The following is an 18843-nucleotide window of genomic DNA, read 5'->3' on the forward strand; positions in this document are numbered from 1 at the left end:
ATGAACAATTATTTTTTTGGGGTGGAAAAATACTGTTTATTTAAGTACTGTTTGTAGTATATTGTCTTGGTGAGGTTTTTTTTTTAGGTCTAATTTGATGTTTGTGCACATTTTGACTAACTGTGTCAGTGACATCAGCAAAGTACGAGTATTTTTTTTTGCTGTGCGGATAGCATAAATATATAACCATTAAATTGTGCAAAAAATATTCTCTTATTTTCATATCCGAATCGCTTTTACTTTGAAAAGGCTGACCTGATCGTAACCCGGAAACAAACCAATGTTATGCTAGATGCTCATGAGTTGACGTCAACAACATAGTAGACGCGTCTTAGTATTTTATGGCTATATATACAAATATTTTTGTAACGCCAATATCGTGTGAAGGGTGTCATAACACGACAGCGGGGAGTTTAAGCGCACCCCTAGACTGCGTTGCTCTTCTCCAAGAAGACTTTAGCACACATCAGGCTAACTGGAAATATTTCTGTCAAATTGGGTCCAGGTAGGACGGAGACGACATGTCCTGCTGCTTGTTGGAGTTTTGTCGTCTCCAAGAGCTCAAGACAGTGAGAGACTATTTATTCCACGGTCAGACTGAGCCAGTGGAGAAGAATCAAACAGGTAATCATCATTGACAAACAGACTAAATCATTATCGGATCTGGGATGAAGTGTTGCACACACAAGTATACATAATAACAAATGGTACGAGTCTCTTGTACACTTTGAAATGAACTGTTTGCCTTCCTCCTCCCTAGCTCAAAATGAACTCTCGTGGGACACCGATGACTGGGAAACAGCCTGGGAAAGTGGCATCAACAAAGAGCAAGAAGCTACATCGGCCACATCGGTTTGTGGTTTTCTTTCATAATCTGTTTTTTCTCCCCTGTAGCTGCATATTAGTCCATCTGCAAAAGTTAATGGAATGACAGTTGTTGTTTTTGGATTGATTGATTGATTCAGTCCATTAAACCACAGTGCAGGTGTCAAACTCTTTGTAATATATTCAAGCCCTATAAAAAAGGATGGAGGAAGTGAGAAATATTCGCTGTTCAGATGAAGGCCACATTGTTATTAGTGATGTTTTTCTGCTAACCTTTAGGTGGAGGAAAGCACAGAGTTAAGTGCACGGTGGCTGCAGGACTGTGTGGTATCCCTGTCCCCCTGCTCAGACCTGCTTGTGGTGGCTCATGAACAAAAGGCTGTTTTTCTCTCAGGTCAGATGTGCACACATGCCCCTATAAAAGTCAAAATCACGTTTCATTGCCGCCTGTCTCAAAAGACAAAGGTAGTATTTATCCATGTAGTTACACAAAACACGTTGCCACATGTGTGAGTGCACAGTAGATAGTTAGCTGCGTGACAACTCTTTGCTGACAATCCCCAAAGAAAATGTTGACAGTACGTAAATCATTTCTTGCTAAAATGGGGCATTATATTTGGCTGATTTTTACAGCTAAGTGGCGAACAGATGATGGTGGCAGAGAAGAGATGACCCTGGCTGTGTCTTGGAGTGGAGTACTCAGCACTGAAGAAGGGTAAGATCAGATGATTCTCATTTTTGCTAAAAAGTAGTCATGGGAAATGAAACTTCAAATTTGCTTCATGAACCAGTTGTATTTATTATGGGATTAGTTACAAGTATTCCTCTCCACAGAGAGCGTGTGAGCAGCACCATCTGTATACCACTGGCAAGCCAGAAAAGGTATGTTTTTGGTCCGCCCCGTCAGATTTGTAATACGAGTAAAGGTAACATTAGGTGGCTGTCATTTGTAGGAGTTCTACTGGGAGACCGGATTGGACATGTGTGGTTGTGGGTTTCACTTCTGGCTACGTCCGCTTCTACACAGAGGTAGAGTCATTTGAAATCCATCACCTCCATATTGCTTGCTGCATCGTAAATTTTCATGAGGAACGATATGACAGTAATGTGTAATGCTTTTCAATAGAATGGGGTTTTGCTCCTGGCTCAACTCCTTCACGAGGATCAAGTTTTAAGGTTAAAGTGTCGCACATACGAGATCCCTCGCCATCCCGGTGTAACTGAGCAGGTAGGAGATATGTAAAATTGTTCTGTTTTTATCGTATTCATCTTCTTCTACAATTAGTAACAAAGAGGTGCAACAATTAATCAACAATAGTCAAAGGAATCAAAAGCTATTTTGAGAGGTGATCAATTATTTAGAGCCACTGTTTATCCTAAGATTCTCTAGCCCTAATAGTAACTTTTTCCATCTCAGCATGAAGAGTTAAGCATCCTCTACCCTGCTGCACTGGTCACCATCGATGGTTTCAGCCTCTTCCAGTCACTGCGTGCTTGCAGGAACCAGGTGGCAAGAGGTACTGCCACGTGCTTGTTTGTTTGTTTGATTTCCCAGTGTTCTGCGCACCCATGTACTGTATACAACCAATGGTTTTAAAGTGGCTCACGTCTCCAAGCTAAGGGGAAATTGGATAATGGAATCATTGTTTCATGGGTTCTGGGAATATTGTCATTCTTTAAAGCTTTCTCATCACCTCATCCCTCTTTATTTTATACCTCTAGCGGCAGCTGCTGGTAGTGATGCAATACAACCTCCTCCCCTGGCTTATAAGAAATGGGGTCTCCAGGATATGGACAGTAATGTAGACCACTGTAGTGTGGGTAAGTGTATCAACAAATGCTTGCAACACTCAGCAAATTGCTTAATTACACGGATTTCTCCCTCTTTCTGTTTGGTAGGTGTCATGACACTCAATGTGTTTGATCAGATGAAGAATGCCTCTATTTTGGGGGGGTTCAATGCTTCAATTAAAGGCAGTCCTCCAGCCATGAGCCAGTACGTCACAGTAGGAAGCGGCCCGTACACTGGCTTTTACTATGCGGTCGAGGTGAGCCATCACAGTATACACTTGTGGAAAAGTATTTACATGCCAGCGATAAATGGATGGCTTTAATATTGAACACTTTGTGTTCCCAGGGAAGCACCCAGCCTCATCTTTCTCATGTGGCTCTCGCTGTGGCCAGTAAACTTACATCAGCCCTATTCAGTGCTGCCAGGTATGGATGCATATAAAAAAAAAACATAACAGCTTAATTGGTAAAAATGTGAATGTCTAGTAGAACTTCTGATCCCAGCTCAATTTTTGTTATGTCTGTATATACACTTGGACACAATATCAATCGTTGACAATGCTTTTGTCTCGTCCCTTTGCTCCTCTTTCAGTGGTTGGCTAGGATGGAACAAGAACAAGAATGAAGATGAGACTGTTCAGAAACACAAGCCCAAGGTTGAACCTGCAACACCACTGGGGATCAGGTGCCTCCCATAATACATTGATTCCTTGAGATTTGGCATTCAGTTATCATCCTGCTTTCTCTTGTTCAGATTTGGTCTCCCAGACTCTCGCCGCCATGGCGAGTCCATTTGCCTATCACCTTGCAACACGCTAGCCGGGGTGACGGATGACTTTGGTCGAGTCACTCTGCTGGACCTCAACAGAGGGATTGCAATTCGCATGTGGAAAGGTAAGGCGAAAGCAGCGGGAGAAGAACCAGGCCAAAAACTGGACTACGAAATGAATACCATTGTTTCATATGAAATGAGTAACAAATCATTTTATTTCCTGAAAGGTTACAGAGACGCCCAGTTGGGTTGGCTGCATGTTCCAGAGGAGCAAGTCGGTCGGGAAAGTTCTTTCTCAACTTCGCTCCCCAGACGCCATGCACTATTTTTGGTTATTTACGCCCCCCGCAGGGGAATCCTGGAGATATGGGCGATGCAGTACGGACCTCGAGTGGGCGCATTTACCGTCGGCAAACACTGCAGGTAGACAGAAAACTGGTGTTGTATGTCAAACAGCCAGTGTATATTTGATTGAAGTCTGGATTTCTTAGGATCTCTGTGTTTGTTCACCTCCAGGCTGCTGTACGCTGGTTACCGTCTGTTAGGGGTGAACAGTGTAACCAGTCAGGGCTGGAAGATCCACACACATCAAGTGTGTTTGCTGGATCCCGTCACAGAAGCCCTGAGGACTGTCAATGTTCCCTTCCACCTGGCCCTCAGGTTAGTTCACTAAGCTAGCATGCATGTGCACACACTGAAAATAATATATAAAGCATATATACATTACAAGTTACAATGTGTGGCACACATACGGCAGATCCTGACATCACGAACTCTTTGGACACAAATTCACCCACTACACGTTTTATTGTTTTGCTCGTTGATCATTTGAATGAATTGTGTTCATTGCAGTGACAAGAAGAGTGAAGGAGCCAAAGATATGCATTTGTTAAAGAAACTGACAACAATACTCAAGAGTGGAGAAATGGAGCCTGGTGAGAGATTACTGACCTCTGACAAATATAAAAATGATTATTTGGTCCCTGTTGACTTAGCAATTTTGAAGGCATTTTTATTTACATGTGATTTTTTTTTTTTTCTTTCTTCTGTCTCCCTATTAAGAATAATCCTGTCATAGAAGCTGTTCATTTATTTTTACGTGGGAAAATCAGCAGGGCATCAAATAATTATTTTCCTCACTTTAGTCAAGTGAACATCAGTTTTTGGTTAGACTTTGTAGAATCGCAGACATTCAATTTACTTCTCTTTTAAGATATTTTGGAGAGTGAGACCAAAAGCCTGTTGCTGGATATCAAAGATTCCTCCATTCAAAAACAGGTATGATTAAGTTACTTCCGTGCTACATACATTCATACTTTAATATTGCCTGTCTGCCTGCACACAGCTTTATAAATGAGATCACATGGTCACAATCAAAATCACACATTTCTAAGTATGATTTGTGCTCCTTCTTTTCATGCTTTGCAGGCTTTAGAGTCTTTGCTGTCCAACAAGAACATTCCTGTTTCATGTCTCACAAACATCACGCGCGCCTTACTCAGCAATCTGCAGCAGCAAGGTGGAGCGGCATGTCTGAAAGAAAGCGTTTTGACTTGAGCATTCCTCATGTCTAAATTTGTATTTCTCAAACAAGCTGGTGAAGAAGTGGATCCAGTGTTAATGCAGCTGTGCTCCTCCCAGCTCAAACTGCTCCAGCTTTACACCGACATCCAGCACATGAACTCTTCTGCCGACGCCGAGGAGCATCATGAACCTGTAAGCGTACGCACAAACATAAAAGTTTGCCTTTTGAACTGAATGTCATGATTCAGACTCATATATTATGAAATAATGATTTCGCCTCCCGGCAGCTGGACTCCCTTGATGGAATTGAGAGTGATTTGGCACGTGTGACTCCCACTTTGCAACGCTACGCCAAGTTCAACTCCAGGCCCAGCGTTTGTTTTGTTCAAGATGCACCGGACGCACCTCTGACCACCCAAGCCTTCCTATCGCAGATTGAATGCACAGACGACGGGCACTTGAAGCTTATCCAGTGTTCCGAAGCAGAATGGAAACAGCTAGGTACACACAGTTATCAGTTTATTATTCATATTGTGCTAATAACCCCAATACAGTTTCTCACATGAAATCCATTCTGTGCAGGGAGCTTCATCTTCTGGGCTTGTCTATGTGGTAAAAGCTCCATACATCAAATCTGTGACAAATTGCAACAGGCTGGCATCAGTCCACAGCAGCTACTAGTAAGATGAGAGCTAGAAATATCATTTTAAAAATAACCATTTTTACTCATCTTATCCCTTTGTCTTGTTTAAGTCTCTATCGTTAAATGTCTGGTTGCAACGGGAAAAGGATGTGCTCCAAACCCCGACAGAATGTCTGAGAAATCTTCACGCGCTTCTGGTTCTGCTTAGTAACATGGAAGGTATGTATGATTTCCTGTATTGTAATTTTCTTTCACAACCTTCCATTTTGCCTCTTCTCTTCAGGTTCCATAGAAGAGTCATGGGACCCCCAGTCGGTCTCACCTTGGTGGCAGCAATGCCGTAACATGTTGGCACAAACGCACAACTCTGCAGCCGCTCTGCTGGCTGCTTTTGTCGCTCATCGTGCCGCTAAGGCCAGCATCACCAGCAGGGCGGACAGCAAGGTAGAACACACACACACACGCCAAAGACTATTTACTGCTTATTAAAATTGCAAGTATCTCTTAAATACAGTTACAGTCCGAGTGGGAAGCAGTGTCTTTGGAGCTGGAGCAATGGGTGGTGTGTGTTCGTCAGCTGGAAGATGTACTGGTGCTTCAGACGCTACTCTTGGTGCCGCCCATTGTTGGATCAGCAGGAGGCCCTGCGTTGCTGTGTTCCATCAAAACACTGCTGGAGGGAGGCTCAGGTTCATGTCCTGATTAGGATTTTTTTTTTTTCTACCTAATTCACAAGCCTGAAATCCAATTATTGTCTCCAAAGGTGGCATCACTGACAATGTCTCCAAGTGGGTGTTCAGGCATAAACTGGCTCCCGAGCAACTAAATGAAATCCTTCAGAAGCCAGAGGATGAAGGTGTAGGAGAAGATGTGAAAGAAAGTCAAGAGAACGCAGATGGAACAGCAGGTCAAGTGAAATCAAATCAGGCTGTTGTAACATGCTGGACCTTTATTTACAATCTTCTTGGCATGCTCCCGCAGGGCTGTTGGTGGCACTGTGCAAACGCTTTCCACACTCCCTCTCGCCAAACTTGCTCTTTGCTCATTGCTGCTGGGAGTATGTGGTGCAGTGGAACAAAGATCCAGAGGTTAGAATCACACACCATTATGATTTTTCTTTCAAATGCATCATTGCTGATATTGTTTCTCCTCTAGGAGGGTGTCCACTTGTGCCGGGCCATGGAACATCTGAAGCTGGTTTCCAGTCCGCATATCCAACTCGGTGGGCTTTTCTAACATATTCCTGAAGCCTGCTACACAATGCCATGAGTTTGATTCCAAGCAATGTCATCAGCTCATTTCTTGATCAAATCTTTCCCACAGGTATTTGCACGATGATGTGGAGTACCTTTCTTGTCAAACGTTTCTCTGCAGCAGCCTACCTCATTGAGAAGGTAAGCTGTACCCTCACAATGACAACGAGATGTTTTCCAGACCAACATGTTTTATCTCGTCATTTCCAGGTGGGCAAAGCACCCAAGGATCGCCTTTGCCGACGGGTACGCATCTTTAAAAGATTGTCATTCAGTCACTTTTGTAAAAGATCAATTGTGATGGGTTCTGTTTTGTTTTATTTGAAGGATGTAGGAATGGGAGACAAAGCTTTGACCTCCTTTTTGGGATGCTGTGTCCAGCTGCTGCAGGTCCTCATGGAGGTGACTGGACTCTTGGTTAAGAATCAGTGCCCATTGTCTTTTGTCAACTACTTTGTAAGTCAAAAGAGTCCACAGCCCGGCATGAAGAGTGGCCAGTGGCTCGTAGCAATCTGCCGAAAGCATGAGCTGTAAATGATGCTTATCAGCTCCATTTGTGCTTTTTTTTTTTTATACCTTCCAAAAATGTCATGTTCATGGAAGACTCTAAATTGTCCATACAGTAAATATATGTATCAAGACTCTAAACTTAGTCTCTGATTGGCTGACTTTTGGGAAGGCAGCACGTGTTCACTTCCCACTCATCGATGTTGGGAATGAAAGAGTGAATTGTTGTTTGTGCATGTGAGACTGCTATTGACTGCTGACTCAGGCAGGGTGTCCCCCGGTGTTGATAAATGGACTATTGTGGCTGAAATTCACAGCATTCACATTTTACGTTACAGCTTCATTTCAAAATAGAATAAAAACTGTTTTTGATATTTGCGCCTGCATATAAAAAAAAATAATAATCATCATTTTTCTTTGCGTACCTTGCTCCTCTCCAGGCGGACTCCGCTGTAGCTGAGGTTCCTCCTCCAGAGCTTTCGGTGGAGGAGGCTTGGTGTGGTGCCGAAGGCCCGGCCTCCATAGCTGAACTTGCCATGGAGCAGAAAGGTGTCCACTATCCCCTGGTGCAGCACCACTGTCTGCTCGCCTCCTTGCTCCATGCCGCCTTGACTTTCAGCCTCAAGGTCAAACCCCTCAGCCTGTTTGACAGCAAGGTGAGGAGAGAGGGTCCTCCATCTTCCTTCTGTTACTTGATAAATAATTTGACTCCTTCTTCCAGGGTAAGAATGCTTTCTTTCGAGACCTGACCACCATTCAGCTAATGCCAAGTGGAGATATGGACCCAGCACTGGTCCTATCACGACAGGAGGTGAGACTTCTTTCCTCTTTTCTGTCTCATGTATTACTTATTGTGACCTTTAAAAAATAAAAATCTTGCACACATGAAACACTCAAGAAGAAAACGGATACTAATGCTGTGTTGTTATTGTCTTGTGTACGGTAGTCACTTGTTCATTTTCTATTCACTCTCCTGTATGCGTCAGTTCCTTCTGCGGGTGCTAACCGCCTGGGTGCAGTCCATCGACGATGCGTCCGTGGCCGACGCGAGTGCACGGTCCCGGACGCCGCCCTCGAGCGGTCCCCGGGCCGAGTGGTGGCCCTCGCTGTGTCTGGAGCTGGGCGGGCTGCTGCAGGTCTCCCCCGACAACCTGCGACGACACCTCGTTTGCCAGCTCTACAACCAAGGCCTGGACTCGCACGCGGAAGAGGTCAGTTCGAGGACTGGCACATTTATTCATGAGCAGATAACGGGCCCACATTTGGACCGGACGCACTGTTGTGCCTCTTAGGTGATGTTAGAGGTGGAAGACAAGGACGTGCTGGGCTCTCAGCTGCTGATGATCACAGGACAAAGGCTGAGCTACTCGCTGCTGCGCAGTCAGAACCAAACACAGCCTGCTATGGAGCTACTAGCCCGCCTGCCTCCAACCCTGTGCACATGGCTCAAAGCTATGGTGAGGACTCAACCACTTTCTTTTAGGATCTTTGGGTAGTCGGGGATCCGAATCAAAAATATCATCAAGAAGTGTTTTCCACAGAAATGTTTAAAAACACATTACTATAGTCCTGTATGCTTCTGCAGTGTATTCTATTTATTATGTGTTTGCAGGACCCCAGTGAGCTGCGGTGCCCCCTGGTGCCTCTTCATCAGACCAGCAGGCTGGTGGGCCGCGTGATCGAGATGCTTCCAGAGAACCACGGCCAGTACAGCCTGGCACTGCACCTATTAGAAGCCGTGGACGTCCTTACAGCGGAAGACTGACTCACCAAACATTGACAGTTAAATACACAAAGGACACCTTATGAGCTCCTCAAGTAAACAAAGTTCAGTCAACAAGGGTCACATTGTCTTTATTTTCCTTTGGGATTCATGTTATCAAATGTTGAACCATGTTAATAGAGCTTAACTATTTGTTTTAATGTCCCATATTTTTGTATGTAACAAATTAGCAATGTATGATACTTGAGTTGGTGATCCTCATGAGGTGTACCTAATCACACTTGAAAATAGTGGTGTACCTAATGGAGTGTCCGTGTGATTCCCTCGTTAAGTGCAGGTGCGGGAAAACTTTTAGCTCCTTTTGGACGTGAAAGAAGCTAAAAGTTTTCCCGCAGGTGCGCTTAACGAGGGTCACTTGGAAAACATGTTGGAAGGCGGCCCGAGTACTAGAGCTTGACACTTGTGACCTTTGACCATGATATTTCCCTAATAAAGTGGCCTGTTATTAGGCACACTTGAAAATGGCGGTGTACCTAATGGAGTGTCTGTGTGATTCCCTCGTTAGGGTTAGGCTTGCTCTTGCTGTGCTTAGGGTTAGGGTTTGTGTTAGGCTTGCTCTCGCTTTTGCTGTGCTTAGGGTTAGGCTTGCTTATGCAACCAAATCACCTCAGTTGTTTATCACTTCCTCTGATATTTTGGAACTTACCGTAATTTTCGGACTGTAAATCGCACCGGAGTATAAGTGAGCAGCAGGGGGGGGGGGCCCCATTTCAACCCCTTCCACTGAGTGCCAAGCAGGGAAGAAATGGGTACCATTGTTATAGTCACTGGTATGACTCGGCAGGGGTTTGAACCCACCACCTCCCAGTCTCAGGGCGGACACTCTCCTCTTAGGCCACTGAGCTGGTAAACACTTGTGTCGTAGTATAACACTTATAGTCGTTTTTAAATAACGTGTATACCTATATACGCCTAAATATTGTTATCCAATATATCTACTGCAATTTCACATTAGATTGCTGGTTTGAAATTTGCTTTTGATATTATTATTTTTAATAAACATTTATGTTAAAACGTGTCTGGCGTCTTATTCCTTGTTTTTATATTCGCCAATTAAAACATAGAAATCAGACATTTTATATGACAATATGTGTAGGTACACTACACGAGGTTAAAAAAAAAAAGAGAATAAATAAATAAAGGGTAATAAGGGTTTCAACGGATAGTCCGAAGCAAGCCTTTCCACAGTAGTCACCATGACAGGCGACCACCTGGTGGCGTCAGTGTGCCGAGCGCCGTTGGACGATCAGGAGAAGAAGATTTGAATCGACGGATGTGACGTCAGGGCTTTAGGTCAATTGAAGTCAGGTGTGCTCGCTCAAGGGGAGTTATCATATGCAGGTGCCACCGGGCGCGGGCCGGCGGCGGCGGCGGACGGTTTCTCAGGTAAGCGAGCATGCTAGCAAATGTTTGTCGTCTCCTGCCGTTTCTCACGACGGCACGCTTTGTTGCTTTTTCTCACAAGCCTTTTTTTAAAATTTATTTTGTTTGTCGCAGGATTGTCGTACTCTCGTGACTCGGCAACGTCACGTCCACCGCGACGGTGGGCCGGGAGGTAAATTGTAGGCCGCAGGCCATTTAGCCCGTGAGCAAATGTTTGCAGTTTCTTACGATGCCATTTATTATTTCTTGCAGGATTTTCGCTGTCTAGGGAGTGCTTGAGGTTTCGGCACGGCACGACACGGCACGCCACAATCCACTTTGCGTCGCGTCGCGTCGTTGCGCGTTTTGGTGGTATTTTAAATGTCTTTCGCGGTTGTTTTTTTTTCATGCTGGCCAGCATTTTTTTCATTCGTCTGTCTGTAGACGGTTCGTAAATGACGCCGCCGATAAGTGCGTGTTTGTCTGACTATAGGAAATATTAGTTTGACTCTAGTCAACTTAACCATTTTTTTATTATATTATATGATGCGTGTGCCATTTCCGTGTCATGCAAACTGGTGAATGCAACGTATGTTACGTCATGTCCAAATCGGACCAAATCCATTCAAAGATGGCGCCCGCCCGCTCTCGTTCCGTTACGCAACAAACATTTGCGCGGCGGGTTATTTTCTCCCGTCTTGGACGCCGCCAACCTGGATCATCTGTCCAATGTGAGGGGAGTTGATGAATGATGAAATTAAAATATGAATTATAATCCTGAATAATTATCATAATTTACTACAATGTGATGGTTATATATTTTTTCAAATGTAAAACTCTACTTAGAATGTATCAAATTCAAATAGGAACTATAATTTTGATCAATTATCATAACTTACTACAATATAATATTTTTTTTCAAATGTAAAACTCCTAGTATGTATAATTGTTGGTAAAAAATCATGCCATTGGCACTCGACTCAATGTCTATTTTTGTTGCAATCATTTGCTTGTCTTTTGTAGCACTAAAAACTGCCGCCCAGCCAGCATCCTTCTATACGAAGCAAGCAGGAGGCTCTTGAAGGAGCCCTTTCAGTGATGTTGAGTACACTGAGGAAGAGTAGTCCTAAATCAGGTGAAAACCTGTTTTTGTCAAGTTTCAATTCCCAACACACAATGGTTGTCGAGTTTTAGCTTCCCAGCACACAATTAATGGCTGTCTGTGTTTTTGTAGGCTGCAAGAGGAGCCGAATGGGATAATTCCATATGAAAAGGCACAATGGCCTATCCAAAGGAGCGATGGCCTATCCAAAGGAGCCATGGCCTATCCAAAGGAGCCATGGCCTATCCAAAGGAGCCATGGCCTATCCAAAGGAGCTATCCAAAGGAGCCATGGCCTATCCAAAGGAGCCATGGCCTATCCAAAGGAGCCATGGCCTATCCAAAGGAGCCATGGCCTATCCAAAGGAGCCATGGCCTATCCAAAGGAGCCATGGCCTATCCAAAGGAGCAATGGTCTATCCAAAGGAGCAATGGCCTATCCAAAGGAGCAATGGCCATATGCAAAGGAGCAAAGGAGCAATGGCCATATGCAAAGGAGCAATGGCCATATGCAAAGGAGCAAAGGAGCAATGGCCATATCAAGTCAAGAATCAAGCATCGCGCTGCTAAAGTCGACGTGTGCGGATCATGTGCCCAGGAGGGGGCAGTGTGGTTGCCTTTGGTTATGGGTGCACGACGGAAAGGTTGCAGGTGTGGACAGTGTTTAGGGCCCTGATGGTTGGTCTTGCTTTCGAGGTGCGCTGTGGTTGTGGCTGGTCTGGATCCAGCGTTGTCTTGTGCTTGGTTGCCATTGACGGCCCACTTGGGGGAGGACGTGGTTCCGGGGATGGACACAAAACTGAACTTTGACGTGGAGCTGAATGTCCAATTTTGCCATACGACTTGTACCATTGTGTATTTTTTTCTAACCTGCCACTGTCGTAGTTGCTGCGTTCTTTGTTCTTTCCCCTCGGTGTAGGGTGGCGTCGGAGCGAGCCGATCCCGAATGTCCAATTTTGCAATTTGACTTGTGACATTTTCTTTTTCTAACCTACCACTGTTGCACTTCCTCTAACCCTAACCTACCACTGTGGTACTTGTGTTCTTTGTTCTCCCCTAGGTGTTGGAGCGAGACAGTCACGTTGTGTCTTTTTCTAACCTAGCACTGTCGTGCTTGATCGAAGCCTAACGTACCACTGTGCGTCCTTTGTTCTCTAGGTGTAGGGGCGGTGTTGGGGCGAGCCGGTCCACGGTGAAGACTTAATGATGTGAGCAGCGCCCAACTCATTGCATGTTCTACCTTTTGCAGGCCGGACGTAAAAGGGGGGTGCATGGCCCGATTCGACCCGGTGACCGTCACCAAGAGTACCTAACCGCTGTGATCAAGTAAGCAAGTGACCTACAACTTGGGGTGCTCTTTGAGTTTCTAACATTTGTTTCCGTTTGTGCAGATGGCGACCGGGACGCGACACGATCTGCTCAGAGGTGGACGGACCGCTGTGGCATCGCTCTGAAGTAGCAGAGTTCTGAGGGAGACCCGCTTCCCTGGAGGCGTCGACCTGCGCAGCTTCAGCATGTGAAATGGATTTTTTTCTTTTCTTTTTAGTTCACACCGGTGGTGTCCAAATGTCTGTTTGAGGGCTGCATACTGAATCAAATTGAGAATTCTTTGACACAAATTCATTCAATCAATCACAAAATGTTGCCATTCATATTTTGTGCTACAAAGCAGTGTTGCGTTCATTCGTGTGGTGTGTTGATCAAGTTGGCCCGAGGCTACCATTTGGACACCAATGGTGACGTGTGTGTAGGGCTGCACCTGGATTGGAAAACCGTCATATGGTGGTGTAGGTCGTTGACATGCACTTTAGGAAAACAAAGATTTTTTTTCTATTCATGTGGCAAATGAAACATGTTTTCTGGCCTCCTAACTATTTGTAATGTAATTAGAAGATAACAACTCATTGATGCAAGTTAAAGTTAACTGGTCTAAGTGATGTCATTGGGATCAAATAGTTCCTCTCCATCCTAGAATTTTGCACAACTTTGCTCAATGCTGTGGTCTGGCCCAATACTGCCATATCGTTGGTATTCCAAAATGTTGTGCAGCCCTCATTGAGTGCCAAACGCGCAGCGACGGCAAGCGCAAGCGACGGCAAGCGCAAGCGACCGCGCAGCGACGGCAAGCGCAAGCGACCGCGCAGCGACGGCAAGCGCAAGCGACCGCGCAAGCGACGGCAAGCGCAAGCGACGGCAAGCGCAAGCGACGGCAAGCGCAAGCGACGGCAAGCGCAAGCGACCGCGCAGCGACGGCAAGCGCAAGCGACCGCGCAGCGACGGCAAGCGCAAGCGACCGCGCAAGCGACGGCAAGCGCAAGCGACGGCAAGCGCAAGCGACGGCAAGCGCAAGCGACGGCAAGCGCAAGCGACGGCGCAGCGAGACTTTTGTGCTTGTCTTGCAAGGTGGGAGAGACGATGTATGAAACGAAGAGCCGGTGGACGGAGGCCACCAGACCCGCGATTGGTGAGCGGGGTGCAAAGGAAGGAATCACCCAAAGAAAGCAGTCGCCAAGTGTTGAAGAGGAGCCTGATGCACGACTGGCCAAGGCTGGCCAGAGGTGGTGACATGGCAAGCCAATATGCAACGCACTTGTTAGTTTTAATTTGATTTCCTTATTTGTCTGCCGTTCAGGGTTGCCGGGGCGGCGGATGGGACGAGCGCCAGCCTGCACCCAGAGGGACTAGGCTGCACCCACAAGACCAGGGAGGGGGCAGGTCATGAGTACGTTGACAGATGTGAGCCGCATGCAACTGAGTGCCGTTTGTCTTTTTGCACTTGTGCGAGGCGGAAGACGAGTCCAACACCGGCCGGAGCAGACCCGGACCTTGGCCCGTGATGAGCGGCCCACACGAGACTGATGGGTGCAGATGCAGCCAGCGTTTTGGGGGGAGTATGACTTTGTTTTTTCTTTTGTGCTTTCCCTACCCCTGTCGGTTTGAATAGGGTAACTAGTAGCACGCACGGGCATTTGGGTTGCTGTGACCCTCTAGATACGAATCGGCAAAGTAGACACCCCCTCCCTGCCCCCCTCCCTCCCTCTCTCGCTCTTTCTCCAACGCGCCCGGCAGTACCTGCATGGCCTGGTGCACTCAGGGTGGAACGTGCACAGCAAAAGCAAGCCTAAGCCTAACACAAACCCTAACCCTAACCACAGCAAGTGCAAGCCTAACCCTAAGCCTCAGCACAGCAAAAGCAAGCCTAAGCCTAACACAAACCCTAACCCTAACCACAGCAAGAGCAAGCCTAAACCCTAAGCCTCAGCACAGCAAAAGCAAGCCTAAGCCTAACACAAACCCTAACCCTAACCACAGCAAGAGCAAGCCTAACCCTAAGCCCCAGCACAGCAAAAGCAAGCCTAAGCCTAACACTAACCCTAACCACAGCAAGAGCAAGCCTAACCCTAAGCCTCAGCACAGCAAAAGCAAGCCTAAGCCTAACACAAACCCTAACCCTAACCACAGCAAGAGCAAGCCTAACCCTAAGCCTCAGCACAGCAAAAGCAAGCCTAAGCCTAACACAAACCCTAACCCTAACCACAGCAAGAGCAAGCCTAACCCTAAGCCCCAGCACAGCAAAAGCAAGCCTAAGCCTAACACAAACCCTAACCCTAACCCTAACCACAGCAAGAGCAAGCCTAACCCTAAGCCTCAGCACAGCAAAAGCAAGCCTAAGCCTAACACAAACCCTAACCCTAACCACAGCAAGAGCAAGCCTAACCCTAAGCCTCAGCACAGCAAAAGCAAGCCTAAGCCTAGCACAAACCCTAACCCTAACCACAGCAAGAGCAAGCCTAACCCTAAGCCTTACCTTTGTCAAGGTTGGGGGGGTGCTAGTGAAATTTTTCCCCTTGCCTAATCCACCACAATATGTCTGCCTTTCAGGATGGCTGGGGCGGTGGATCGGACGAGTGCCTGCACAGAGGGACTGGACAGGACCGCGAGACCAGAGGGTAATAATAAAAAACTTTATTTGTAGAGCACCATTCATACAAGAAATGCAGCTCAAAGCACTTTACAACAAAGAAAGAAATTATAAGCATTGAATTCTTCATATAGGAACAGACATAAAAAGAAAACAAAAACATTCATGTATGCATACGCAATTGATAAAGGGAGCTTAAAATAGGAGCAAGCTTTAATAGACAGGTAATGAGTACGTCCACAGAAGTGAACCGCGTGCAACAGAGTGCCGTTTTTCTTTTTGCAGTGGCACGAGGCAGAGGATGAGTCCAAACGTCAAATACCGGCCGGGGGGGAGCCAACCTTCGCCCGTGATGAGCGGCCGACACGAGACGGACGGGTGCGGATGCGGCGAGGGCAGAGCGCCCAGCCAGCATTTAAGGAGAGTATGACTGTTTTTCCTTTTGTGCTTTCTTTCTTTCCCTCCCTCCCTCCACTTTTTCACTGGGTGTGCACACTGGCCGTTTGCATGAGGCCTCTCTCTTTCTCAGCGCTGCGTCATTTTGCAATATTGTTGTTTTATTGTTATTGTGTTTTTTAAATACATGAAGTGAACTGTTTGTACTGTAATTGTGTGTGCGTGTACCTCTGAACCTGAATTAAACTGAACTGAATTTAAGTGGTCCATTTTAAACATTGGCATGGGCAGTCTATTGTGCATACAAACTGGAATCATTTGAAACCTTCTCAATGACAAGACATTTGTAAAGTTAGTCTCAAACCAAATTGTCTTGTTTAATATGCAGTGTCAGGCTTTTTATATTTTTTTACTACACAAAGAAAAGCTGCATGCATTCTAAATTGTTGACAAAAGCCAAGTAGCCAGACACCCATAGATGCAAACGACAAGCGTACAAATGGTGTCTTTTGCGATTAATAAGTCATCTTTGGCAACCCTGCTTTAAAATGGCCACCGAACTCAGAATCTTGCAGAATGTTGGTACATTTTTCTGTACGAGTAAAAGCTGGTATTTTAATCTCGTCGGAACCATTTTTTGGTTTGTTTTGAATCGTCATGCATCATGTGGGCATTCTTGTGAATAAAATCAACAGTGGTGTGTTTGCTTCCTGTTGGTGGTCTTGTAAATAAAGTCAACTTTGGTGTCGGTCATCATTCGCGATGTGCCTCAATCGATGGTGCATCTCTTGAATGTGAAACTTCTTGCATGTTTTGTTGCAGGGCTGGGCGTTCCCATTGGCTGACTACAAAGAAGGCTGTTTCTCTACAGTCCAGGTTGTTGCTGAGGTCAATTGAATGTGTAAACAAAGCGTGTAACGTTTAGGACCTTGGCTTTCCATTCAAAGCACAGTTGCTTAACTACACGGCTAGCCTCGGTACATGCACTGGGTGGTACCACCCAGTTCAGAGTAAAGTGAAGGCCAGAGTGGTCGTCTTAATACCAGCATCCTCATGAAATTGACCATATCAGAAAGGCTAGATGAATTCCAAGTGCTACCACCGGGTGGCAGCATATTTCCCTCAAGCTGTCTGGTGCTGGGTCAACCTAATACACACTATTTGCCTCAACCTGTCTGACATTCTATTGAACTGTATGCAATAATTTTTAACTTGAAACAACTACATTACAAATGGTAGGCGCCCTAATTAGACAGCTGGGTCAATGTGATCCGTCTTTTGCGGTTTGTTTTGCCCAAAGCAACCTAACAAATACGCATAGGTACTGCCGCTATCTCGTCGATGTGCATGTCTCTAAAATGTACAAAGCAAATTCATTTGCATAATAAACTTACAAACCAAGCAATGCTTCTTTCTAGGTCTCCTCATGTCCTCAGCACTGCAAACGTTTGTGCCGGTACACCATATGAAGTAAATGACGGAATGTTTTTTTTTTTTTTTACACCTCTAATGTGTATCAAGCATACCAGATGATGTTTTAGAACAGCCTAGAATATTAAGTTACAAAAAGTTAAAAAAAAGTTTAAAAAGTTATTGATTATATATTTGCTCCAAGGACGCAGTATTGACAAACGTCACCTCCTTCATAGTCTGCGCATTGTTTTGTGCTTCGCAGCGCGGTGTAGACAGCAGGTAGCGTGGGGGGCGCAGGCGGCAGGGGGCGCAGGCGACAGGGGGCGCAGGCGGCGCATGCAGCAGGGGTGGGGAATCGAACCCTGGATCTCAGGTGTTCGAGCGCAGCGACGGAGCCACTCGCCAAGCGTGGCGAGCTCGGCAGTGACCCCGCTTTCACTTCGAGTCATTCTTATACGTTCAGTATTGCGCTCCGCGCGCGCTGGGTAAGTACAAAACAGAACTGGCGGCCGCCAGCTGCCATGTCACGCTGGCCGACCGGTTCGTGACACGGCCTCATGCCCCGCACAGCCCTGGTTCGATCCCAGTGGTGGGAACTTTCTCCGGCCCACTTTTGTAAGCGTCTGAATACATGCATATAGCTTGCATGTCGACGCATTTATTTATGTGAAAACGCCCAGTGTGGCCCCGCCTGCAAGTGGGCGGGGCGATGCAGCTGGCCCCGCCCCCATTGAAATGGCCCCGCCCCCTACAAAAAGACAGTATATATATATACAGTATATATATACTGTATATATATATACTGTATATATACAGTATATATATACATACTGTATATATACTGTATATATACAGTATATATATAGTATATATATACTGTATATATATATACTGTATATATATATACTGTATATATATATATACTGTATATATATATACAGTATATATATACTGTATATATACAGTATATATATACTGTATATATATATACAGTATATATATATACAGTATATATACTGTATATATATATATACTGTATATATATATATACTGTATATATATACTGTATATATATATAGTATATATACAGTATATATATACAGTATATATATATACTGTATATATATACTATATATATATAGTATATATATACAGTATATATACTGTATATATATATATATACAGTATATATATACTGTATATATATACAGTATATATACTGTATATATATATATACAGTATATATATATATATATACAGTATATATACTGTATATATATATATACAGTATATATATACTGTATATATATATACTGTATATATATATACTGTATATATATATATATACAGTATATATATACTGTATATATATATATACAGTATATATATACTGTATATATATATATATATACAGTATATATATACTGTATATATATATACTGTATATATATATATATACAGTATATATATATATATATACTGTATATATATATATACAGTATATATATACTGTATATATATATATACAGTATATATATACTGTATATATAT

General features: G+C 44.7%; 1 protein-coding gene and 1 long non-coding RNA gene across 2 annotated transcripts; both read left to right on the top strand.

Annotated features, from left to right (window-relative positions):
• The first annotated feature begins 270 nt into the window (after positions 1–270).
• On the top strand, positions 271–10116 carry rab3gap2 (RAB3 GTPase activating protein subunit 2 (non-catalytic)). Its single transcript, XM_088400786.1, has 35 exons — positions 271–624; positions 761–852; positions 1105–1219; positions 1459–1540; positions 1660–1707; positions 1779–1854; positions 1952–2053; positions 2243–2342; positions 2548–2646; positions 2725–2873; positions 2963–3042; positions 3209–3301; positions 3371–3510; positions 3616–3811; positions 3905–4048; positions 4241–4323; positions 4602–4666; positions 4817–4907; positions 4983–5104; positions 5200–5413; positions 5495–5592; positions 5666–5774; positions 5839–5999; positions 6070–6244; positions 6319–6462; positions 6537–6643; positions 6711–6777; positions 6879–6949; positions 7019–7054; positions 7136–7210; positions 7756–7971; positions 8037–8126; positions 8302–8526; positions 8608–8772; positions 8928–10116. Exons 1-35 carry the CDS (start codon positions 522–524, stop codon positions 9078–9080), a joined length of 4086 nt encoding a protein of 1361 aa, XP_088256912.1. The 5' UTR covers positions 271–521; the 3' UTR covers positions 9081–10116.
• A 2779-nt stretch (positions 10117–12895) lies between these two features.
• Positions 12896–16617, top strand: LOC148384862 (uncharacterized). Its single transcript, XR_015863464.1, has 3 exons — positions 12896–14119; positions 14194–15511; positions 15769–16617. It is a non-coding gene; the product is annotated as an uncharacterized LOC148384862 (long non-coding RNA).
• Positions 16618–18843: the final 2226 nt, after the last annotated feature.

This window comes from Syngnathus floridae, chromosome 16 (genome assembly GCF_059516105.1).
Source record: "Syngnathus floridae isolate MCC-2025c chromosome 16, RoL_Sflo_1.0, whole genome shotgun sequence".
In the NCBI taxonomy this organism is placed as follows: Eukaryota; Metazoa; Chordata; class Actinopteri; order Syngnathiformes; family Syngnathidae; genus Syngnathus; species Syngnathus floridae.

Bases quoted from the DNA above. Each gene is read 5' to 3' on its own strand.
- rab3gap2 (XM_088400786.1), top strand. From the start codon at position 522: ATGTCCTGCTGCTTGTTGGAGTTTTGTCGTCTCCAAGAGCTCAAGACA. The intron at 2,343-2,547 runs GTACTGCCACGT...TTATACCTCTAG, and splicing joins CAGGAACCAGGTGGCAAGAG to CGGCAGCTGCTGGTAGTGAT. The intron at 6,778-6,878 runs GTGGGCTTTTCT...TCTTTCCCACAG, and splicing joins CAGTCCGCATATCCAACTCG to GTATTTGCACGATGATGTGG.